The 25,926-nt window shown below is 35.4% G+C and overlaps 2 protein-coding genes across 5 annotated transcripts in view; both read left to right on the top strand.

The window, feature by feature from the left end:
* Window positions 1-23,941, top strand: part of CENPK (centromere protein K) — a 58,748-nt gene extending 34,807 nt beyond the window's left edge. For 3 of the 4 annotated variants that reach the window (XM_047867535.1, XM_047867553.1, XM_047867526.1), the window contains 2 exons: window positions 228-281; window positions 890-1,702. In XM_047867535.1, the coding sequence (XP_047723491.1) occupies window positions 228-281; window positions 890-1,048 (213 nt within the window). In that variant the 3' untranslated portion in view covers window positions 1,049-1,702. Of the gene's footprint in view, window positions 1-227; window positions 282-889; window positions 1,703-12,131; window positions 12,181-23,880 lie in introns of those variants that run through there. The other variant, XM_047867542.1, reaches the window with a different exon arrangement.
* A 189-nt stretch (window positions 23,942-24,130) lies between these two features.
* ADAMTS6 (ADAM metallopeptidase with thrombospondin type 1 motif 6) overlaps window positions 24,131-25,926 on the top strand; it is a 296,499-nt gene continuing 294,703 nt past the window's right edge. Inside the window, exon 1 of the mRNA XM_047867513.1 lies at window positions 24,131-24,256. Coding sequence (XP_047723469.1) covers window positions 24,160-24,256 — 97 coding nt within the window. The 5' untranslated portion in view covers window positions 24,131-24,159. The remainder of the gene's footprint in view (window positions 24,257-25,926) is intronic.

Raw genomic sequence — 25,926 nt, 5'->3', positions numbered from 1 at the left:
TTGTTTGAACTTTGTTTTTATGAACGTGACTGTGTAGTACAAGCAGATTGTTTACTTTCAGAATTCTTTTAATATCACCTAATTCTAAACATTTGGTTTTGGTATACCTTGTACCATTGCAGGTAAGAAATACTAATTTTTAAAAATTTCGTAATAAATATAGTTTAATATTCTGCCACTGGTAGAACTGAGATGTTAATTCTTTGTTATTCACATTTCTGTCAAAGACAAACATTCAAGAATCAACTGCACAGCTGATAACACTGCATGAAATGTTAGAGGTAAGCATTTTGTGTAGTTGTTTTGTCTTCAAGATTTCTTTTAATTAGTGATTTCTAAACAATTATACACAGGCTTGAAACAGAAAATACTGCTTTAGTTCTTAAACATACCAAATTTTATTAAATCCATTTTTATTAATTTATCTTTACTATAAGATAGTTTGTTTTCTATCCATTACTAGAAAGAATATTGTCATTTTTAAAAAAGAACATAGAGACTAGCCCTTAATCATATTCTTAAGATTATTACTTTAAAAAAATTTTTATGATGTTATTTATTATTTGCACAGTGAAACCCTATGCTTTTACATTGATGGAATCTTTAGTTGGCACCTCTGTATTCTATCTGAACTCCATATATGAGTTTAAGGATTCTTTCCACATAGTTGCAGAAATCTGTACACAGTTTTAAACATGTTTCCATTTATTAATATGTAGTTTTTTTAAAAAGGAAGAAAATCGCTTATTTAAGTTAATACATGGAAATTATGACAAGCAATTATTCAAAGAGAAAAGAGATCAACATTCTTTGGTAAACAAATTTTTAATGTTTTATTATAGCTGTATCAGTTTTTTACTAAGGTATTATGAACGGTATTTTTTTCTAGATTCTTTTAAATAGATTATTTGATGTTCCACATGATCCATATGTCAAAATTAGTGATTCTTTTTGGCCACCATATATTGAGCTGCTCCTGCGTAATGGAATTGCCTTGAGACATCCAGAAGATCCAACCCAAATAAGATTAGAGGCCTTCCATCAGTAAAAGGATGGTCTCTTTTTTCACACAGTACTTAATGAATCTTGTCATTCAAGGATAATGGAAACACTGAGGATTACTTGGACAAAGAACATTATTTGCAAATCAAAGCACATAGTCCCTCTTCCTTTCATCCATAAAATGACACATGCCACCTACAATTTATAAATGGTCCTTTCACATTCAATTAGTACCTTGGTGTTTTCAACTCGATGGAAAAGAATGCAAGTAAAAAACATTCTAGACTTAACCATAATAAACTTTTGATGTATCTTACTTCTGCAATATTCTTTGTTAATTTGTGATACTGTTACTGTAATGTTTTCCTTTTGAATTTGTGACAGTTTATGTATTTTGAGTTCCATTTGGAGCTTATATCTCGAAATTTAGCAATTATAATGGAAAGGCCATTTAATTTGTAGATGGCTTTAAAATTGACAATATCTGATACAGAAGGCATCGTAATTTAAAAGCATGTAGTAAATCTGTTCCATGTGTACTGCCTTATTTCTAGATTTAAAAATTGGAACAGAAACTAATGGATAAGTGTAGCATGAAAACTATATCTTAATATGTATTATATAACAAGTGATATATATTAAACCATGCTGTTTCTGTTTATTATTGCTAACAAAATTGTGTTCATAAAATTTTGTTAATTCTCCATGACCTTTCTGTAAATAAAACTCTTTGGTCTAAAAGTCTCTCTACCTTTTTTGGTGATGTGGCATGATATTTTAATAAATTAAATAGACTTTTTCATAGGTAGAAAAGTGAGGATATTATAGGACTCATTCAAGATTACATATAATCAAAAAAAAACAAAAAACAAAAACACAAGATTACATATAATCTAAACTAGAGAATTCCACATGCTTTTAGTACCATTAATTTTCTAAGAGGATGTAGTGTGTACTTTTATATTTGAAAATGCGGTCTCGGGGCGACTGGGTGGCGCAGTCGGTTAAGCGTCCGACTTCAGCCAGGTCACGATCTCGCGGTCCGTGAGTTCGAGCCCCGCGTCAGGCTCTGGGCTGATGGCTCGGAGCCTGGAGCCTGTTTCCGATTCTGTGTCTCCCTCTCTCTCTGCCCCTCCCCCGTTCATGTTCTGTCTCTCTCTGTCCCAAAAAATAAATAAAAAACGTTGAAAAAAAAATTAAAAAAAAAAGAAAATGCGGTCTGCTGTTTATCCACATTTCTTGCTTACCTTCAATACTTCATCTTTTTTAAAGTAAGCAAATACTCCTCCAAGTATATCTTACACCTTTTAGAGAGAATAGAAATACTGTTAAATTTTAGAGAATGTAAGTTCTTTTACGGGAAGATGACATATAAAGTACCTTGCTAGAATAGTCAAGTTGGGAGTCAAGGGAATGAGCATCTTTTTAGTTCTTGAAGTTACTGGAGAAGGGAGAAATGTTTCCGTCATTATAACCCTGACAATAATTCTACAAAGTAGATAGTACTGTTGTCCATGAACTTCTTTGTGTTGCAGATTACAGAAAGAAATAAAGCAGTAAACATCTTGATTTATTGGGCAAATCTTCATTCACATTTTACTGATAAAGATATTGGTTAGGATTTTTTTAGTGCAATATCTTGTGTAAGACTTTAAGGAAAACTATGATGATTACATCTCACTTTACTTGACCCAGGCTTTTTACCAAGATTATTTGCCCACTTTTGATATCAGTTATCAACAAAGTAAGTTATAGTAGAATTTTCTTGATTTGTATTCCATCTAAACTTACAGCCCTTGTAAGCTGTCTATGGTTTTGAGTATGTTGGAGAAAGTGTTTTAAGTTCTGAAGACCGTTATGTATTTTTACTTTTCACTGCTTTAAGATAATCCCTGGAATCTATTAAGGTTTATAATTTGCTTTAATTTTACTGACTCTTAAATATGATAATGCAAAATATCAGAAAGTAATACCACATTCTAGCTTTCCCACATCAGATGGTGATGTTAGCCTAATTTAAAAACAAAAAAACTGATGGGGTGCCTGGGTGGCTAGTTGGTTAAATATCCGACTTTTGATTTCAGCTGAGGTCATGAGCTCATGGTCCTGAGATCTAGCTCCATGTCTTTGGGAATGTAGCCTGCTTAAGATTCTCTCTCCTCCTCTGTGCTTCCCTGCTCCATGTGTGCATGTGCACACACGCCCTCAAAAAAAAAAAAAAAAAAAGAAAAAAAATTAAAAACAAATTGTTTTAGTCTACCAGAAAATATACTTAACTTTGTTATTGGTTGATGTGTATGAACGGATTGATTTTGGAGAAATTAAATATCTATTCGGTTGAAAATTCAACCCAGTTGAATATGTCCCTTTTGAGACTTAAGATAAGTTTTATGTGGTTATAGGTCTATGTTAACATTTCTGATTCCCTATTTTCCTTAATTTACTTTTTAGTTTATTTAGCTATTAGTTAACTTCTTTTTTCCCCCCATAACTTTTTTTTTTTTTTTAATAGCCTCCACACTTAGTAAGGGGCCCAATGCAGGGCTTGAACTCACTATCCTGAGATCAAGACCTGAGCTGAAATCAAGAGTCAGAGGCTTAACCAATTGATCCACCCAGTTGTGCCCCTTCCCACCAACACATATTATATTTAGATGTCTCTAAATAACATTTATGTACATCAATACTTTGAAGTCAAGATACTTGATCTTATGTATGTATTAATAAATAAGCACATATATTTCTATAACACAGATTTGTTTTTCAATATATTGACAACTATTTCAATATGATTTTTTAAAGTTTTACTTATTTAAGTGATCTCTACACTCAACATGGGGTTTGAACTCATGACCCCGAGACCAAAAGGCACATGCTCTTCTGAATGAGCCAGCAAGGTGCCCCTCAATATGATTTTTTTTTAATTGAGTTATAGTTGACATATATTTTATTAGTTTCAGGTGTACAACAAAATGATTTGATGTTTGTGTATATTGTCAAATGATCACCGCAGTAAATCTAGTTACCATCTGTCACCAGGGTTAACAATTTTTTTTTACTTGTGAGGAGAACTTTTAATACGCAATACAGTATTATTAACTATAGTCACCATACTGTACATTATATCCCCATGACTAATTTGTTTTAAAACTGTAAGTTTGTACCTTTTGACACTCTTCACCCATTTTTCCCACTTCACATTCCCTGCCACTGGCAACTACCAATCTGTTCTCTGTATCCATGAGCTTGTTTTGGTTATTGTATTTTTTATGTGTATTTATTTTTGAAAGAGAGAGGGCATGCTCATGAGTGGGGGAGGGGCAGAGAGAGGGGGGGACAGAGGATCCAAAGTAGGCTCTGGACTGACAGCAGATAGCCTAATGCAGGGGTTAAACTCAAAAACTACAAGATCATGACCAAGCTGAAGTCAGACACTTGGCCAACTGAGCTACCCAGGCACCCCTGTTGTTAGTGTTTATAGGTTACACATATAGGTGAAATCATATGGTATTTGTCTTTCTTTTTCTCTCTGACTTATTTCACTTAAAGTAATGTCTTCAGGGTCCATCCTCATTGTTGCAAATGGCAAATTCCATTCATTTTTTGGATGAATAATATATATATATATATATATATATATATATATATATATGCCACCTTTTCTTATTATTTTTTGGTTAATGTTTATTTATTTTGAGAGAGAGGGAGACAGAGGAGAGGCAGAGAGAGAGGGAAACACAGAATCCAAAGCAGGCTCCAGGCTCTAAGCTGTTAGCACAGAGCCTGATGTGGGGCTCAAACTCACAAACCATGAGATCATGATCTGAGCCGAAGTCGGACACAGCTAACTGGGCCACCTAGGCACCCCTATACCATCTTTTCTTTATCCATTCATACATTGATGGACACTTAGGTTGCTTTCATGTCTGGGCCATTATAAATAATGATGCAGTGAACATGGGGTTGCATCTGTCTTTTTAAGTTAGTGTTTTCATTAGTTTGCTTCTTTGTTGCTTTTACCAAGAATTGTATTTTTCAATTCTCTAGAACATTCTTTATTTGAAAGTGAAGTTGGGTTAATTGTAAGTGTATATTGCAAACTCTAGGGCAATTGCTGAAAATATTTTGAGTATAATTGATGTGCTAAGACAAGAGAAAAAGTAGAATTGTGTAAAATGTTCAGTTAAAATGAGAGAAGGCAGGAAAATGGAAGACAGAGAGGACAAAAGCAATGCATAGAATACAGTAACAAATATGCAAATATTAATCCAGTATATCAGTAATCACTTTAAATGTGAATGGACTAAATACACCAATCCAGGCAGGACTGTCAAAGTGGATGAAAAAACAAGACTCAGACTCTGTGTTTTCTACAAGAAACTCATTTGATATATAAGAACCCTGATAGATTAAAAGTGAAGGTATGGAGGAAGATACAACATGCTAACACTAATCAAAAGAAACCAGGACTTTATTAATTTAAGACGAAGACTTCTGAGCAAGGAAAATGACCAGGGCTTACAAGGAACATTACATGTTGATAAAACTGCCAATTCTCTGAGAAGACATAATAGTCTTTAATATATATGCACCTAACAACATCATCACAGTGTATGAGGCAAAAACTGATAGAACTGCAAAAAGAAATAGATCATGACCCGAGCTGAAACCAAGAGTCAGACGCTTCACCGACTTAGCCACACAGGCACCTTCAGAAAAAAATTTTAACAAAAGAACAAAGATTACCTATTTTATAGAGAAAGAAATAAATATAACAAAATTCACATAATTTAAAAATATGGTAGTGTCTGGGAAGAGCCCCAGTCTTACATTAGAGGCAAGGAATTAACTTCTTACACCTCCATAAATGCTGAAAGTACATGTGATTAAATGTATTAGAGCAAAACAGTTTATTACAGCACTGCAAACAAGAGCATCAGCATTGTTGTACTGGATTTCTTTATCTCCAAGTCCCACAGAGCAATGTGATGGAGCTGGGTGGAGACTACACCTGCAGTGAGTTTTGCCATAGCTGAGAAGACCAGGAGGAGAATGCTGAGCGTCGTCTGTAGCAAGCCGCAAACAGGGCAGACCTCAATGGAGAGCAAGTACTTAAAGCATTGTCACGTTGTGGTTACCTTGACATAGTTGCCGATATGACCAGTTCAGAAAGTACTCAATGTCAAAAGATGGGTAGTTTTGTGGTCAGCAAGAGCGTGCAAGAATCATTGATCATGTCCTCGGGAGGACTATCTTTCCTAATACAGATAAGAGACCAAACATAGTAGTCCTAACAGTGAGAATCTCCTTGACTCAAAGCAGAATTCAACTGCAGTATATAGGAAACATACCTAAAACAAAGTAATTCAGAAGGGCTAAGCATAAAGGAATGGAAAAAGGTCTATAAAGCATAGAGAGACTTTTGGCCCATTTTGAAATTGGATTGTCTTTCATCCTACTGAGTTTTGAGAGGTTTTATGTATTCTGGAAACAAGTCCTTTATCAGATACATAATTTACAAGTATTACACAGGCTCCTGGGTGAGAAAAACAGCAATAGTAGAAACACTGGTGAAATTTGAGTAAAGTGTACAATTTGGTTAATAGTATTATACCAGCAGTAGTTTCCTGGGTTCAGTAATTTTAATGCAGTTATATAAGATGTTAACCTGAGGGAAGCCAGATGAGAGATATATGGGAAATCTCTGTACTATTTTTGCAACTTTAAAATCAGTTTAAAAAGCTAAAAAAATAAGGCTTCAAAGTGGTAAGAATGAGTTCTCACATTAGTATACTCTTTATTTTAACATGTGACATTGATAAAATTTAGAAGAAAACAAGGAAAAATAGGAAGACTTAAAAACTAGATAAACATTGGAAGATCAGCAATCAGAAGAGAAATAGCTGTGAGTGGAAATGACTCTGGGTTTAGAAGCAACTTAGTGAATATGAGATTTTGGTTCTTTCTTGGAAATGAATATTAAAACTTCTCCATATGAGAAGGAGGACTAGAATCAAGGTCTCTCATTAAAGCTAAGGGCTTGAATGAGTCTCTTCACAGTCAAAACCTTGTGAAAGGAGATCTAAAACAAAAACTACTGAAGATTATAAAGCTGTGAGTGTGAGAAAGTGAAAGTGGCAACGATGCAAAGATACAGCTTTATGGCCAGGAAGTAAGTGGGGATATTTAAATACCCAGTGTTGCTTGGATAGGTGTAATAGCCAGTCTCCAAGATAAATGATCCTCCTCTGCTGGTATTCATGTCCTTGGGTGGCCCCACCTCCACATATTGTGTCAGTGTTGGTCTCTGTGACCAATAGAATATGGCAAAGAGACAGTGTGCAGCTTCGAAGGCTAGATCATAAAAGACATTGCCTCTTCTATCTTGATCTCGTTTGGATTGCCAAGTTCTTGAAGAAGCTTGACATCATGATATGAGAACACTCAAATAGCTTGTGTTGAGGCTCATGGGAGCAGAAACTGAGGTCTTCTGCGAACAAAGCATCACTCTGTCTCAGCTGTGTAAGTAAACCATTTTCAGCTTTCAGATATCTAACCCTGGCCAAAATCTTGACAGCCTCCTCATGAGAGACCCTGAGCCAGAACTCTTCAGCTAAGCTGTTTCTGAATTTCTGAAACACTGAAACTATCAAAAAAATAAATGGTTGTTTTAAGCCATTAACTTTTGGATTATTTTATTATATAGTAATAAATAATTTTATCATGGTGATGCTAAAACACCATAATAACTGCTTATGGACTTGGGGATGGGAGAGACTAAAGCAATTTTATTCAACGTTTATTTATTTTTGGGACAGAGAGAGACAGAGCATGAACGGGGGAGGGGCAGAGAGAGAGGGAGACACAGAATCGGAAACAGGCTCCAGGCTCTGAGCCATCGGCCCAGAGCCCGACGCGGGGCTCGAAATCCCGGACCGCGAGATCGTGACCTGGCTGAAGTCGGACGCTTAACCGACTGCGCCACCCAGGCGCCCCGAGACTAAAGCAATTTTAAAACTCCTAGGTAAAAGGGGGTCAAAGTAGAGGGTGAGGAAAAGAATAAAAATGACAAACCATAAACATAACAGTTTTCCTAGTAAAATGACCAAACAAAAATGTTAAATAAATGAAGGAATTTAATGCAAAGAGCCAGAGCAACAGATTTTGTTTTTTGAATCTTCCTACTTTCTAAGGGAACTAAATTTTGTTTGGGTAATCCACTCTTGTCTACAGAGCCATGTATTTAGCTAAACCAAACATGGTTGTCTGTATCCCCTTCTTAGTGATTTATTTAAGAATACATTTGGTGCAATATTGACTTAATATATATGTCTTCTGAGGAACTTTTGGGATAGATATATATATATTTTTTTTTTTTTACTGATTAAAAAAATATACAGGAGGAGATGACTTCTTCTGGTGGATGTTACTGGGTCCGCATGGAACATCTGGAACTGTTTAGCCATTTTGTAACCATAAGTAGAGCTGCCATGGACAAATCTGGCGTATTTAGTATGGCAGAGTCACAAAAGAGAAAGAACAAATTCTGATAATGTTATTGAGCCAGTGAATTAGTTGACCCTAGAGGTGCTTTGCTAGGGAACATGATATATAAGATAATAAATTCTCCTTCTGGTTTAAGTAAGTTGAGACAGATTTTTTATGTTACTTGAAACTGAAGGTATCCTAGCTAGTAGCAACATCCAACAATGAAACATTGACTCTCAGTGAAATTAACTTTATGGAACAATCTGATGAAGACTTTAAAATGTGTATTTTGAGGTTGTTTGAGAAATTTTTCATCTAAAAAAAGCTAGAAATTATAACACAAAAATAGGAACAAATGAAAGAACATTTGGCTATGAGAAGGAATTAATTACAAAGTCCCATACCTCATTAATATAATTTAAATATAATTCTATAACTGAGATAAACTCTTAACTGGATTGAGTCAGAGATTGATTTAATAAATTGAAAGATAATTTGGAGAATTCATAAAGATAAAAAGATAAAAATTATGAAGAGCAAATAAGAGATATAGAGGACAAACTGAGGAACTCCACCAACATAAACCTTCTTAAAGAATAGAGAGAATGCTGAATACATAATGTTTGAGTACATAATAGCTGAAAAATCTTCAGTATGCAGAACAACAGAAGCGCTCAGAAAAAGATGCTCACTGAATTCTGTGCAAGATAAATAGAGGTAAAACCACAGCATGAAATCGTTTGCAAAACATCAAGGAGAAAGAGAATACTAAAGGTACTAAAGAGAAAAGATAGTTTAGTAAGATAGAAATAGCAATCATATCTTTCATCTGCAACAACAGATGGTGAGGCTGAGGGGGGTAAAAAGGTCATCAGCCTAGAATTCCATAATAAGCTAAACTATTATTCAAGAATGAGGAAAAAACAAATTTTCTGACATAAAAACTAAAAACCTTTCCTACTGCGTACTCTCCCTAAAAAAACTTGTAGCAGATATACTTCAAGAAGAGAAGTTAACTTCGGAGGATGGGGGATAAAAGAACCACATAACTTTATTTAATATCAGCTAATGAAAGGAAGACATGTAGAAAGAAATTGTTTCTGGAAAAGATGTTGCAAGGATTTCTACTTCAGAACATCTGGTTATTCAAACAATAAATACAACCTATGTCTAAAGGAAAAATCCCCACAAGGTACCAAGTTTGTATTAGCATGTTCATGGTGGGAAGAATAGCAGTTTTTCCACATTGTTACCATATACTATATGCACATAAGTTGTGATGTATCTTTAGGAATCAGAAGTAAGGAATGAACTTTTGGTAGAAAGTTAATTTATGCAAAAATACTTAAGGTTTTTTGAAGACAGAGTTGGATTTCCCTCTTATTTTAGGGTGTAAAGTGTTCATTTTGACTGGAGCATGTATATGTATTTTTTTTTTTAAGTTTATTTGTTTTGAGAGAAAGCAGAGAGAGAGAGAGAGAGAGAGAGAGAGTGAGAGCGGGACATGGACACAGAATTCCAAGCAGCCTCCACACTGTTAGCAGAGAGCCCAGTGCGGGGCTCTAGCTCATGAACTGTGAGATCATGACCCGAGCCGAAACCAAGAGCCAGATGCTTAACCGACTGAGCCACCCAAGCACCCCCATGATATGTATTCTTATTGTCGAATGGCAGTAAGACAAAGGGCTGTTTTTGCTTCAGGACAATTGCATGTTATAAAGAAACTATGTTTGCTTTTTTCAAAGAAAAAAAATGAAGCAAGTAGTCAAAAATCTCTCTAAGAGCATACAAAGAGTCCTAAAAATCAAAGAAAAAAAGTTAAAGTAGACTATCTTAGAATTAGGAATTTCTATCTACAAACTCTGTCTTCCTTTAAAGGGTTAGAAGGTAATCCATAGAATGGGGAAAGATATTTATACTATCTATATCCAACAAAGGACTTAAATCTGAAATATATAGTGTACCCCCAAAATCAATAAATAGAAGACATTCATCCCAGTTAAAAATTATCCTGGTAAAAAAAATTAACAGACACTTCACAATAGAGAATAAATATTTTGACAATGTTTTAACAATAAAGGAGATAGAATCTGAATCCATTCAGGCTCTGTAACAAAATACCACAAATTGGGCACTTATAAACAACAGAAATTCCTTTGGCACAGTTCTAGAGGCTGGAAATCTGCTATCAGGGTGCCAGCATGGTCAGGTGAGGGTCTTCTTTCTTGCTCTTAGTGCCTTCTCACTATGTCCTTACATGGTGGAAGGGGGAGGGATCTCTGTAAGGTCTCTTTTATAAGAACACTAATTCTATTTATGAGGATTCTACCCTCCTGACTTAAGCATCTCCCAAAAGTTCTACCTCCTAATATCATCACATTAGGCATTAGGATTTCAACTTGTGAATTTTGAAGGTGACACAAAGATTCAGACTATAGCAGAGAGAAACTCTAGTTTCCAGCTAAGATGAAATAGACACACTTCTCCCTATTTCTCCCACTAAAGCTTGCACATTATATGAAGAATACATGTTAAGAAAATTGAAAAGTGGACTGAAAAAAACATACTGGCTAGAGACTTGGTGAATTGTGGTTCCATTTGCTGCATGGAAAAGACAGACGAACATGTCTAATTCTGTATATCACAAGAAGTTTGTACTGCCTTATAAGACACAGCCAAGTAGACATTTAGCTCTCAGAGTCATTGGCGTATAGATGGTCTTTAAAGTCAAGGAAAAGCATACATTAATCAAAGGAAAAATCAGTTGATAAAGAATAGAATGGGTATCGGGACTGACTCCTGGGCATTTTACTATTTAGTAACTGGGAAGAGGAGGAGAAAGGACTATGCAGTCACACAAAAACTAGAAAAGTACAGTATTTCCAGAAGTTGGGAGTGATTGATTCAATTGAATGTTGCTGGGAGTTCAAGAACCACAAAACTGACCACCAGAATGGCAACATGGATGTCAGAAAAATCCTTACGTGGACTTTACTGAGTTCTCTATCATTTGAAGCTCTATCATTTATGTCACTAAATTATGTAGTGTATTGCATTTTCCCTTATCACACTTTCATATTGTTTCCCAATTTATGAATTTATTGAGGAAAGGAACCTTATATTTTGTTACTTCTTAGCCTTCTGCACAATGCTAAAGAGTGGCACTTATTAGCATATTGGGGTTTTTATTTTTATCTCAGTAATATACTTTAGCTTCATCTTCTCTTTTTTGAATATTAGATATTGTATAGTATGGTTATAAACCATTGATTATACTCACTCTTTTCAATCTGTTTTTTTTTCTTTCTGCTATTGCTCCCATATGCTAATAAAAAAGTAAATAAGTAAGTAAATAATAAGTAGTTAAAGCTGTTTTGCCTCTGAAATTTCAGAAATTGCCAGATTAATCGTAATAACAAATAACAGTAATCTTTCTTTCTTTTTGTAAAATTGTGAATTATTCCCACAATACAGAGATTAAAATAATAGATAATAGAGATTCACATACACTCAATACATTGAATTAGCCGACATTAACATTTTATGATAATTCCAATTGTTTTATTTTTCAAATAAAATTTTATAGATTTAGTTGATGCCACTTTGTGCTCCTTAATTTTGTTCTTTTCTTTCTTCCCCAGGTTAATTATGATGTTCAAGACACTCTATGTTCTTCCCATGAATGCTTTTGTAAGTCTGACATATATATTTGTTGTACTATTAAGTTTATATAAATTGCACAATATTATGTACATCTTATCCCAATTTGGATCAACATACCCCATTGAAGCATTTCAACTTCCAGTTATATAATTTATTCATGTTGACATTTTTGTAGATTTAATTCAATTTAGTAATTCCAAGCAAGCATAAAATCAGAATTCATCTCATTTTTCTGAAAATACAAGCAAACAGTCTAATTTTAAGAAATGCCTTCATTTTGGAGACCTGGCTGGCTCAGTTGGTTAAACGTCTGACTCTTGATTTCAGCTCAGGTGATGATCTCACTATTTGTGAGATCAAGGCTGGAGTCGGGCTCTGCCCACACAGCGCAGAGCTTGCTTGTGATTCTTTCTCTCTCTGTCTCTCTCTCTCTCTGTCCCTCCCCGACTGTGTGCATGTGCATGCCTGCACATGCTCTCTCTCACTCAAAATACATAAATAAATAAACAAACTTAAAAAAAAAAAAAGAGGGGCACCTGGGTGGTTCAGTCAGTTAATCAGACTTTGGCTCAAGTCATGACCTCACAGTTCATGGTTTGAGCTCGCGTCCCTCTCTGTGCTGACAGCTGGGAGCATGGAGCCTGCTTCAAATTCTGTGTCTCCCTCTCTCTCTGCCTGTCCCTTGCTCACACTCTGTCTCGCTCTCAAAAATAATTAATAAACATTAAGAAAAACAAAGAAATTCCTTGGTTACTAAGTAAAAAAATTAAATCTAATTTACATGCTAAGACATTAAAAATTTTAAGTTAAAAGTCTGTTCTTACCTCTAAAAGTCTCTCGGTCTCTATTCTTGGGCTCTCAAACTCTTCTGCCTTTGCTCCTATTTTTCAGTCTCTAAAATACATATATACATACATGGTATGCATCCATCCATCTATCCATACATACATACAAATTACCTTCCTCTCTCAATTTTCTGTTTATTCCTTTTTTGGAATCGTGAGCTCCTGACCTGAGCCAAAACCAAGAGTCAGATGCTTAACTGACTGAGCTACCCAGGTTCCCCTAGACTTAACATTTTTCATCAATTTATATATATATGTACTTTTCTGTGTGAATATTCTACTTCAGTAAAAAGTTTTTAAAAAAGAGACAAAAGAGATAGATTAACTTAATGTAATATGTGGATCCTGATTTCAATACAGCATTTTTAAGCGTTTATTTGCAGTTGAGGGAGGTCATCTGATATTTGCTGAAATTAAGGAATTATTAATGTTTTAAGAGTAAGTGTGGTATAGTAGTGGTTATTTATTTTTAGTCCTTATATTTTAGAAGTACAACTTTATTTAGAAATATTTAATGGATGCAGTGAAATGTTATCTGGGATTGGTTTCAAGATAATCCAGTGGGATGGAGCAAGTAATGGGAAACAATTGGTCATGTGTTGACAGTTTTTAAAACTGGATTATGTACAATTTGGGGTTCATTATATATTGCTCTACTTATATGTATGTTTGAATTTTCTTTAATGCAGTTAAAATGTACATACATATGGACACACATATAAAGTTAAACTGACACTTCATTGCTCATGCTAATAATTTTTCTCCCTTACTCATATTTTTCTTAGTCATTTGGAGGAGAAAAGGGATCTGTTGGAAATTTTTCATTACTCTTTTTAGACGCAGGATGGCACTGTTTGAATAAGTAATTAGCCAATGTCCACTTCTCAATGAGTATGCTCCTTTCCTTTACAAGGTTGATACTTTTAGGGCAGTTTGTCTTAGTTGAGAGCAAAAACTTTCCAGATAACTTGTAGAGATAATACTACTCACACATTAACTTTAGTTTCCTATGCTGGCTGTATCTAATACCTATTTTTTTATTTTTAAGGTTTCGGTTCATAACTATTTAAAAGGTAGTTTCAGGCAAAAACAGCTCTGTGCCCACTCTTAGTTGAGAGCAAAAACTTTCCAGATAACTTCTAGAGATAATACTACTCACACCTTAACTTTAGTTTCCTGTGCTGGTTGTATCTAATACCAGTTTTTTGTTTTGTTTTTTGTTTTTATTAACGTTTAGGTTCACAACTATTTAAAAGTTAGTTTCATGCAAAAACAGCTCTGTGCCCACTCTTTTTATTTTTTGTGTTTACAATTATTGCTAGATTAGTCATCCATGTATTTTAATGCAAATACATCTATCTATCAATCTTCTATCATCTATCTATCTCCATATGAATCCTCGTTATTTAAAACTGTCAATGCCAAGCACAGAATGTATTTCTACATTTTCAATGGCATTGAGCCAAATACTACTGATTAAGGTCAAGATGAGGACTATTGACTGTGGACAGATGCTTTCCCCTTTCAACCCTCAGAAAAAGAATGGAAATAACTGTATTCTTGGACGTTCTCAGTCTGATTCATGCCTTCTTTTAGCCAACTATTCATGTATTCACCAGAAGAATTACACCTACTACCTCCGGTGTAGGAAGAAAAAAAAATGTCAAATGAGCAATAATGTTAGCAGAAGCTTGAAACTTAAGAGCGGGTATTCAGAAAGGTCCTCCTCCCCACCCCCTTCCCTCCGGTCCAATTCCCCTTTCTGGTTCTGGCCATCGGAAATTGACTTGGCGGTAACTACCGACTGGAATTTCAAGGCGTCAATACCCCGCTCCCCCGCCCCCCGCCCCCCCCCCCCCCGCCCCCTCCAGCCTCGGAAACTCTTAAACCTCTCCCTACCCTACACTCAACCATAGAGACAGATAAATGATGCAGCAGATTACACCGCTGAAAGGCAGCATTTGTCCTGAGCTATTTTCACATTTTTTCCTGTTTCCGATTTGTGTGCCAGACTTTGTTTGCTTGCTTAGGACATGGAAAACATATTTGGGCATTTCCCCCACAGTTTAATGCCAGTGGCTTTCTCCCAGCAAATGAAAGTGAAAGTGCTACGTTGTAGTGGAGTTTTCTCCCTTAAAGTATGGACTGGCAGCTGGTGTGGAGGGTGGTGTGGGGGTGGGCGGGAGGGTGGGATTGGGAAGCTTGAAGAACCAGTTTTGAGGTTTTGTTTGTTTATCTTGAGATCGCAGCCGGGTTCCTGGTTTTTTTTCCCCCTTTTTTGGGGGGTCTGACTTTGGATTTATTTTCATTTGGGCAGTCACTGAGATTTCATTCAATGTACCGACTTAAAAAAATACACTCCACTTGTAGCTTTCCCCGGTTGCACTTTAAAACACCATCCAGTCTCACCCTCATCTGGAAATAATGCAAGCTTCTCTCTTTTCCCCCGCTCCCTCCTCCCCCACTTTTTTTTCTTCTTTTAAAGCCCCACATAACCTGAAGTCGGTAATCAGATGGAAAATGTGCTGGTCTTAGTTTACTTTAGTCCACTCTCCCTGTTGGTGGCAGTTTTACTTGTTGAGGTATATTGAAAAAACAGGCATTTTATGCACATGTAGCTATTGAGTTTTGAAATCTGCCACTGATCTAAGTGTGCTGTAAGTTTCCTCAAAGACACTCATGTGCAACTTTTAATATTTTTGTTGTGTGCAGTTAAAAAAAAATTCACGGAGAAGGCAACCAGAGAACTTAACAGTGACACTAATTCATCTAAAGTCATTCATCCTCTCCCTCCCCCTTCCTTTTTCCAAGAAACAACTAGTCACAAACCAGGCTAGAATTTCTTAAAAGAGGAGGAGGAAGAAAAAGAGGCGGAGTGGGGTAGGGGACTGAGTTTAGAAGGGCCAGAATTTCTCTCATTCACAGGGTGGAAAAGTTGACATTGTCTAAGCCCTTCTGAATGGCTGGTAGTTGGTTACCCCGATTGTACCTCTACCTCCCCTCCCCCTCCACGTGACGACCCAGGACACATGCGCACCCGACGCAGCCCGGCACATCTGCAGACTGACGTCAGTGTGCTCTGCCTCCGAGGAAAAGCTGCCAAAATTTTCTCCTGCTGCAATTCAAGTTGGCTGGGGGCCGGTAGTGAGATCTAGGGCTACTTCAACAAAACTTTGCTGCCCTTCCTGCTCCTCTTGTCTTCTTTTCTCTTGATACCTTTTGATGCTCTTCACATGTTATTTGCATAGCAAAGGCACTAAGCTGTCCAGGAAGAGAGGGCACCACTTCCACCCCCAATAAGCCTTTTTCCCCCTTCCTTCCTTTCTTTTTTTCCTTTCCTTTTTTTGGAGGGGGGGGTCGAGAGAGAAAGGGGGTTTGCAAAGGCAGCATCTCAGGATGATAGCCTGGATGTGTTGATGGCATCTCTTTTATTGCCAAATCGGAAAGTCCGTTCTCTAAAGCCCGGGTTAGCCAGACTATAGGGTTTTATTCTGGCTGCAGAATAAGTAACTGACTGCTGTGGCTTTGCAAAGGGGGGCAGAAAAAAAAAAAAAAAAGAAAGCAGAGAGAGTACGTGAGTCGTCCAGTGCAATCTCTATTGTTTGAAACTTACTTTTTATCAGAATTTGAAGATGAAAACGGTAAGGAAGACTTAACAATATTCAATGAAACCGTTTTTTTTTTTTTAATTAAAACTTGTGCTTTGCTTGTCTTCCGAATAGCGCGTAGAAAACTTTTTCTGTGTGTGTGTGTATGTATGTGTGTGTATGTGTGTGTGTGTGTGTGTGTGTGTGTGTGTGTGTGTCTGTTTTTAATGGCAATGAGTGAGCTTGACTGAACTCATTTTACAGATAGAAATCTTTTTAACTCCAGACTAGTCGGGAGTTGGAGAATTCTGGGTCTTGCAAGTATTTTATGATGCCAAAAATACACGTTTATTGTATGGATAGACATGTTTTGTGAAATATGACTTGATTATGATGATCGTGGTCTTTTAACTAATCACCAAATAGTGATTGGGAAAGTAATAATGATGTGTATTTTAAACTGATTTCTAAGAAAAACCTTCTGCATTTTATAGTTTCATGTCAGTGTCTTAAGCAGTCAGACAAGTGCATATTTTATGCCTGGGCTCAGAGAGCAGAATTAATGTGCTAGCTATAGCCCCGATGCTCTAGGATATGTTAAGCTTTTAATAGGCTAATCAAAGAGATGGAAGCGTGTGTTTTTGATTTACTTTTGGCCACTTGGGACGTCGTGCTAGACTCATAATCCTCCGGAGCCTTGAATATCTGGGTATGTCTGTCTATATGGTATATGGGATCAAAGTTCAGGGATTTGGGGGATGCAGTTGGAGTGCTGGAGGGGTTTTTGGAAAGGTGCCTTTTGATAATGTGTACTACAATTCCTGTCTTTGGTAATTTCTTTCCTTGTTGTACTAGAGGCAAAGAGAGTGAAAAAGCGCACTGAGAAGGAACAAGAGAGTGAGTTTCTTACTCTTGTTTTTATTTGAGCTGCCGGTGCAACGCGTTTGGGCCAAATGCCAACTGTCTGGGTCACACGCGTTTTATCCAAATAGATTTAGCGCTGCTGTCTGGAAATGGGCTGCTGAATGTTAACTTTAGGATCAACTCAACCAGGGCAGCTCAGACTGTTACCCTCTGTCTGGGTGAAGTGGGATGGGGGTGCAGAATGGACAAGGAAAGGGGAAACTGAACCATTGCTAGGAACTTTTAAAAGGACAGTGGAGTGTGATTTTCAATATTTTCTTTTATATTCAAATTTCTTGTGCTGATTTTCTTTTTTTTTCCCTTTTTTTCTTTTTTCTTTTGTTTGTTTCTTTCTGTTTGTAGCTTATGTTGATTAGACCAAAATGTACGAATGACAGTTTTCTAAATTCATGACAGGGAAAGAAATGTAACATAAAACTGGTGTAGTTGAAGGAAATTGAGAAAATTAATTTTGGAAATAATTGTTTTCCTATGTTTCACCAAAGTGGTAACTACATTTCTGGTTTATATTAATTTCATGCTTAAAAATGATCATTGGTGTTTTGTATTTTTGTAGAATAGCATATAGAGGGAAATAACTTGATTTCAAACAAATCAAATTCATTCATCTGCCACAAATGGCAGCAAATGAAATCTCTCTTTGTGGTATTAATATTTTGGTGATACTCAAGGGGAAAAACCTCTAACCTCAAGACTTGAAATATTTTAATACTCTTCGTGTCTGGGCCACTATGTTTAAGATTAATTTCTACTCGTGTCTACTCTTACCACTTCCTCTTCATTTCCTTAGCAACCACTAGTAGCTACTAGTGGTTTAAGATGGACCTCTATGCCAAATCCTACCCTGTATATGACTTTTATGAGAAAATAAAGACAGCTAACATATTAAGAAAGTTAATAGCACCTTCTTGGGGTAAGAAGAAAAGGTGGAAAAGGTGGATAGCTCTATTGGCTCTACCAAAAAGACACTTGATTATCAACATTTTGTAATAGCCTCAGAAGAAAAAGTGTTTCTATTTTTCAGGAGAAAAGTTATAATACAGATAATATATATTTAACTTTCCATCTGGAAAAAAACAGTTTGGGACTATATGTGATTTAGGGCTTGATTTTTGTAGAATGATGTTTTGTGTTTTTGCTTTTGGCGCATTTGCTTTTCTTGATAGGTAAGTTTTGAGTGTGTTTAATTATACTTTTGGAAACTAATCTCACAAAGTTTATAAATGATCTGGGAACCTTTGTACTTACAGCTTAGCAGTATCCTTGGCATTCAGTAGATGACACTAAATGTTTGTTGAGAGAATAAATGGCAGATGAGAAGTTAATTTTCACATATAAAAGTTAAATATGCGAAGGGAGCATAGTATTGTTGGTTCCTCTGTGAAGACCAAATCAGCCTTAAAATAAACAACCAGAGTTAAAATGGATGAAAGAAGTTGCGTAGGATGTTGTACATGTTCTTTAGCTCCATAATAATAGTTCATGAGAGGAAATTATTACCTTGGCTATTCCCAGATCCCTTGAGTAGGAGGCAAAGATGATAGAGGAAAAAGACAAGTAAGTACCCTTCAACTAGGGAGACTACTAAAGGAGTCACTGTAGAGCAAGTTGTCTGATCTGATTTCTACTTAGCTGGTATAGCTTTGATCTGTGGAAGCAGGTAAGTGATCCCTTAACTTTATTGGCTGGTACATTTGTGTTAGGGAAAAGAACATATGTGAAATAAAAGTAAAACGGAAGTTTTCAAATTTAAAATATTTGTAAGCCCAGTTATCATGACCTAAATTCTTTATTATTTGCTCTAAAAGACAATACAATAGAATTGATTGATTTCTGTCATTATTTTTAAGTATTCCACACATTGGTGGGAAAGAGGAACATGAAACTATATTTGAAGGAAGGCCTTTGAAAAGTGATGAGTCAAATAGGGAGGAGAGGGGGCTAATATTTATTTAGCCATTAAAGGGAAGTGTGTGGACAGTTTATATCATGTGTAATCTAATTTAATCTCTTCACAAGTCTTTGTAAAGTAGATACCATTATCATGGCTTTATTGATGAGGAAATAGATCCAGAGAGGTTAAGTAACTTGGAGTCAAGCGAGGACTCAAAGCCTTTGTGCTTTACACAACACAGTAACACTTCTCCTATATAATGTAAAGAGTTAATACATTATGATTTATGACAATTATGTAATATTTTAATGTTAGTGTGAATTTTGGAAACTATATTTGAAAAAGTCATTGCTTATCCATATTTGTTTATAATATCCAGATTAACCTCTCCAGCAGGTGTCAGAAAGTAGGTTAACCATTCATTTTTATTGTGTAGGTAACTAAGAGAGGTTGATATGTTAGTTGTTGTTGATTTTAATTGAGCTTGGGCCAATTCATTTATTTACTATTTAAGTTCCTTCACTGGCACCTGAGGTGGGGAGTGAGGGAGCGTTTAAGAAAGGAGAAAGAAACTCACATTTATTGGGTGCCCATGTGCCAGATACTGTGGCTAGGGGTGGAAACAAGATTGTTGCTTTGGTTTAACTTTGAAGCTCCTGCTCTTTCTACTATGCACCAAATGTGCTTTTTACAACAAGTCCTTAAATCAAATGTTAGTCTACTTCTGGCCAAGTAGTTACATATTACTTTTTCTCTCATTGCTACTGGCTTACTTAACTTGGGCGTTTACTGGACAGTGCTAATAATTGTAAGAGTGGAGGTTACAAAACTGAAGAGCAGGAAATTTCTCAAGGGCAAAATAGTTGTTCCCTAAACCCAGACAACTCTGTTTCTGAGCCCAGAAAAATGGGGAAAAAAAAAGAAGGGTTCATACAAATATATCACCACTAATAGAAAATGAATTCAAATGTGTTAATTATATATTCCTTAAAGAAAAATTAAGGCATATGAGGTTCTCATTTAATGTCAGACATTATTAGGCAAAACGCTCTGAAAAAAATTAAAGCCCTGAAGGGTGAATCTTGTTCAAGAAGTGACAGTTATACTTCAGTATCTCATGGGAAGGTTTGGAGTATGGAAACTGTATTTAAGTAGATTAGGAATCAAGATAACTAGATTCTTTTCTTTACTGCTATTGACTAATGGTGTGACTTAATCTCTCTATAGATTTTTGCTTGAGTAAGCATATGTCTTGCCTAAATCATTGTAGATAAAATTTTGAGATGAAACAATTATTGTGTATAAAGTTGCTTAAAATTATTCACATTAATTAATACCATTTATTATGAATGTATTATTTAACAGTGGTTTTATGGAACTGCTATTGAATATTTAAGTTAGAGTGCCTTAAATTGTACGTATGATATGGTAGAAAGAATTTAGATTTTAGAGACAGATTACCTTCTGTATGACTCTTGCCTCTGTTGTTTTTCACTATCTGACCACTATGAGCTTCAACTGCTTTATCTGTAAGCTGAGAGCTGCATTAGTTATCAATTCTTGCAAAACAAAGCAAAAAAAGTCACCATAAATTTGGTGGCTTAACACAACACACATTTATTATCTCACAGTTTCTGTGGTTCAGGAAACTGGGCATGGCTTAGCTTTGTCCTGTGCTTTAGGATCTTTCAATGAAGCTGCAGTCAAGATGTTGGCAAGGACTCAGATCATCAGAGAATGCTTGACTGGGGAGGGATCTGCTTCTAAACTCACATATTAGTGGGTGGGATTCAGTTTCTCACAGGTTATTACATTGAGGGCCTAAGTTCCTTGCTAGTGGTTATGTAAAGGCCACTCTCAGTGGCTTGCCATGTGAACTACTACTCCAAAAGGCAGCTTGCTACATCAAAGCCAATAAGGGAGAGAGTCTATTAGAATGATAGAATCTAGTCTACTAGATAGTCAGAATCTTTTGTAATATAATCACTGAAGTGATATTTTCTCAACATTCTATTGGTAGGATCAAGTTACTCAAGGGAAGAGGATTACACAAAAGTGGATATCAGGAGGCAGAATCTTTGGGGCCATCTTGCAGGCTGCCTGACATAGTGGTGATAATACCTACTTTATAAGATTGTTGTGATTATTAAAAGTAACATATATTTAAAGTTCTCTTTATTTTTGGTCTGACCTTAAACTACCTTGCTAGATGATACCTGTTAGTCTTCTCCATAGGAATCAAGCTTACTATTATTCCTAAAATGATTTTCCATTTTTTTCTTGCCATCTAGACTTTGTGGAATCTATTTCTTTAATTTGCAATGACTGCCCCTATCAGTTTCACTTGTGAAATTGTGTTCATCTTCCAGGGTCTATCCCAAATACCACTTTTTAAATAATATTTTCTTGACCCATCCTCCTCTAACTCAGAAATCATTTTCCTCATTTGATCTCCTCTTAACACTTTTTCATAACTTTATTATGGCATATGTCAGTCTGCCTTGAATTTTTTCCTTTGTTGTTTGGATTATGAATTCCTGAAGGGCAAGGATTGTGTTAATTTATTCTGTTTCCCCATATTGTTATAACATTTTTTAAAAGGTTTATTTATTTTGGGGAAGGGGGAGGACAGAGAAAGAGAAGGAGATAGTGAGAGGTTGAGACAGAATCCCAAACAGGCTCCACCAGCACAGAGCCCAATGAGGGGCTCAATCTCATTCTGAGATCATGACCTGAGCTGAAATCGAGAGTTGGTGCCTTAAAATGAATGAGCCATCCAGGCACCCCTGTTATAACATCACTTAAAAAAAACAGTAAAGCAATATTTGTTGATTAATGAATAAGTTTTTCCAAGATTCAGCAATGTAATAACTTATAGAGACAGATAGAGTTTTCAATGGTTATGGTTGTTTTATATATTTTAATAACCAATATTTCTAGCACCATAGGGAATGAAGTAGTCTACGTAAGTTAATTTTCCAGTTAACTACAAATATCCTTTTATATGCATGAAGTGATTTTCTTTTAATCACTAAATAGTGATTCATTTATTTACTCTTTTTTTAACCAACAAATATGTAAACATTTATTATATAATCCTATACACTAGGAATTTGGGATGAAAATCTTTCTAATACTTTTTGTGTTCTTCTCTGTACTAGTAGTAAGTTACCTTAGTAAAAGTAATTTATTCTTTAAATCCTGACTCAGACAGTATTTTGAATATCAGATATTGAGCTATAATACAGTCATATACATAATAGGAACTGTTGAACTAGTTAAGGACCATTTGCCTCTACCCCAAAGTGTATTACTTTGGTTGGGGTTCTACAACTAATTTTTAGTTTTCCTTTCTTTTTTTCACTTTTGTGCTGTTAGTGAGCTAGTTTCTTAGTCCCTTTGCTATTTTCTTCTTCTAAACTACTATGTTCTAGGATATCAGGTAGTCACATATGCTCATGTTCTGTATAAAATGTAAATTCATGGACTGTGAGTGAGGGTGTGAGTCAAAAGGAAGGTGCATGAGATAGAATAGGACATCTCTTGTGATACCTGAAATGAATTTTAAAAAATTCTTTGCAGAAGATGAATTTCTTTTCTTTTCAGTTACATTCTAGATAGTTGAAGTTGTCTCATATGTGTTGCTTTTTTTTTAAATTTTTTTTAAACATTTGTTTATTATTGAGAGACAGAGACAGAGCATGAGCATGGGAAGGGCAGGGAGAGGAAGAGACACAATCTGAAGCAGGGTCTAGGCTCTGAGCTGTTAGTTAGCACAGAACCTGATGCAGGGCTCGAACTCACAAACCATGAGATTATGACCTGAGCTGAAGTCGGACATTTAACTGACTGAGCCATGCAGGCGCCCCTCATATGTGTTTCTTTTTAAGTCATATAAGACTTCTAGATAAAGTCAAGGGTTATAGTAAATATGTTTCAAATTTTTACAAATTTAGTTTGTGCTAGTGTCTGAGTGTTCACAGATAGCTGCTACATGTCACTATGTATTTGTGGATCTACTCTAAGAAAAAATGATGAGTGCCTCATAAAGCAACAAATCAATCTCTGAATATGAGTGTGCTAAAAAAGCACATTAAGGAATGGGATCATATACTGTTTATCACTTACATAATGAACTTTGATTTTGAAGTCACGGTACCTTTTATTTTATCAAAAGGATGTTTAGTCACTGTACTCACACGTTGTTTTCTTCAAAGTTCAAAAAAAAGAATTTTTATGATTCCACTTCACATTCCTTCTTTGATTATTAAGTAGCTCTGGCATTGTTCTGCTTACAATTTAGGTTTCTAATTGTTTAGTCTTGTGAATGTTTATTTAGACTATAAAGAACAACAATGATCTAATTTAACTATATTAAGTCATTTGGTAGTCTTTGTCCTTTGGCAAGCATTCAGCAATATAGTTCTGTCCATACAAGATATTTTTCATTTAACATAATTTTTTTTTGTTTTTCTAGGTTAAAAAATGGCCATACTATAGTAACTAATCAGCCAAATGCTTTGCTTATGAAAATTTTACCATCATTGTTTTTTTCCTTTTGGATTGAGAAAATGAACCCAGATATAGAAGAAAGTACGAGATGTTGGAAAAAAGTACCCGTTAAGCAGTGGAACATCTAATAATTAATTTGCAAGAAATTTTTAAGAAATAAAATTGTTATGCTTCGATTTTGGTATGATATTGACTCTCTAGCACATAGGTAGCCCTCCAAAAAAATCATCCAATTTTCTAAATTATGGAAATTTTGTGGAAGACGTTGACCTGGATTTTGAGCCTCATCATGGCTTCATCGGAATGTCATAGTGACCACAGACTTTCATACAGTTCTCAAGGTAGGAGTCCTGCTTTTGAAAGTGACAAAAAATTTTGCTGTTAATTTGACAAGAAAAGATTCTGAATATTTAGTTTGGGTGAACATTTTCTTTGGGGTATATAGTGATAGGAATGGAGGCCTACTGCATCAATTCAGTGCTAGTTTCATAAATCTTAAGGGCTCTAAGTGGACTGTTTATAACTTATACTAGCATTTAGCATTCAGTGTATTTTAGAGTTGACTGGTCTTTCTTAGAAGATAATAGACCCAGGCCTTTTCTCCTTTTGAATCCTAAACTTTAATAAGCTCATTTGTTGCTAGGAGTTACAGGCAAGGTCATGTTCAAAAGAAATCCAAAGGTTTATGCTATTATAAAAGAGCAAGAAACCAGACATATTCTGATAGAAGATCCTTCTAAAATGGACCCTTAGTGGAAAAATGCTTTCCAAACTGAAGAATTCTGATATGAGGACTAGAATCTGAGTAAAAGAGTAAAAGTGGTAGGAAGTTCAACTTTTCAAACTCTAATCCATGGATCTCTGATTTTGAATCCATGAAATTGAACTTTATATCATAGAAAAGATCTTAACAGAGGTCCCAGGAGTGAATAACATTTTGTTTTCCATCATCACGTCTAATCTTTATAGAATTATTGGCAGAATACCTTTTTGATTCCCCTCCCATAAATCTATAGGAACTGATAATTTTTTGGTACAGATGAGCCAGATTTTCAAGGCTATTTTGGATTGATGTCTGTGTCTAGAAGTCCTATATGTATGTAATGTAGCTTCTCAAAGTATATTAATAAATCCATAACATTTAGCATGAATTCTTATTTATAAGAAGTGAACAATATTGTCTTTTAATTTATTTCTATTTGGTCATAGTCTCATGGGAGTTTATATTTGTTGGGAACTCCATGTATAGACAGCGAGGCAACGGACAGACATTTGGTTTTCCTTTGTAAACCTCGCTAAAGAAAGATGTGGTTAAAAAGGTAGATTGGAAATATTAAGTACACCTAAATGAGGAAAACATTTAATATCCTCCAAATTTCTTTTTGTCAATCTGATGAATTTTTAACAGCTTTATTGCAATACAATTAATATATAATTTACTTATTTAAAGTGCACAATTCAGTGGTTTATAGTATATTCACAGACTCATATAACCAATTCTAGAATCAGTCAATTTTACTACAATCAATTTTAGAATATTTTCAACACTCCAAAAGAAACCCTGTGCCCATTAATAGTGATTCCCAAACTCTCTTCAAAGTACTCTCCACCCCAGCCCTAAGCAGCCTACTTAGGCTACTTCTGTCTCTAGAGATATTGCTACTGAATACTTCATACAAAAGGAATCATATAATATGTGGTCTTTTGTGACTGGTCCCTTCTACTTAGTATAATATTTTTAGAATGTTAGATAATTAACTTTGATAATGAAGGCAGTCATTATGAAGGTTCATTCATGTCATACTATGTATCAGTACTATGCAGAATAACATTCCATTGTGTGAATATATCCCATTTTATTTATTCATTCATCAGTTGATGAATATTCAGGTTATTTCTTCCTTTTGGCTGTTATGAATAGTGCTGCTATAAACAGTCATGTACAGGTTTTTGTGTGGATATGTTTTCATTTCTCTCGGGTAAATACCTAGGAGTGGAATTACTGGGTCAG

Source organism: Prionailurus viverrinus, chromosome A1 (genome assembly GCF_022837055.1).
Source record: "Prionailurus viverrinus isolate Anna chromosome A1, UM_Priviv_1.0, whole genome shotgun sequence".
Classification (NCBI taxonomy): domain Eukaryota; kingdom Metazoa; phylum Chordata; class Mammalia; order Carnivora; family Felidae; genus Prionailurus; species Prionailurus viverrinus.
Note: the sequence above shows the minus strand (reverse complement) of the source record. Positions and strands in the feature narration are given on the sequence as shown.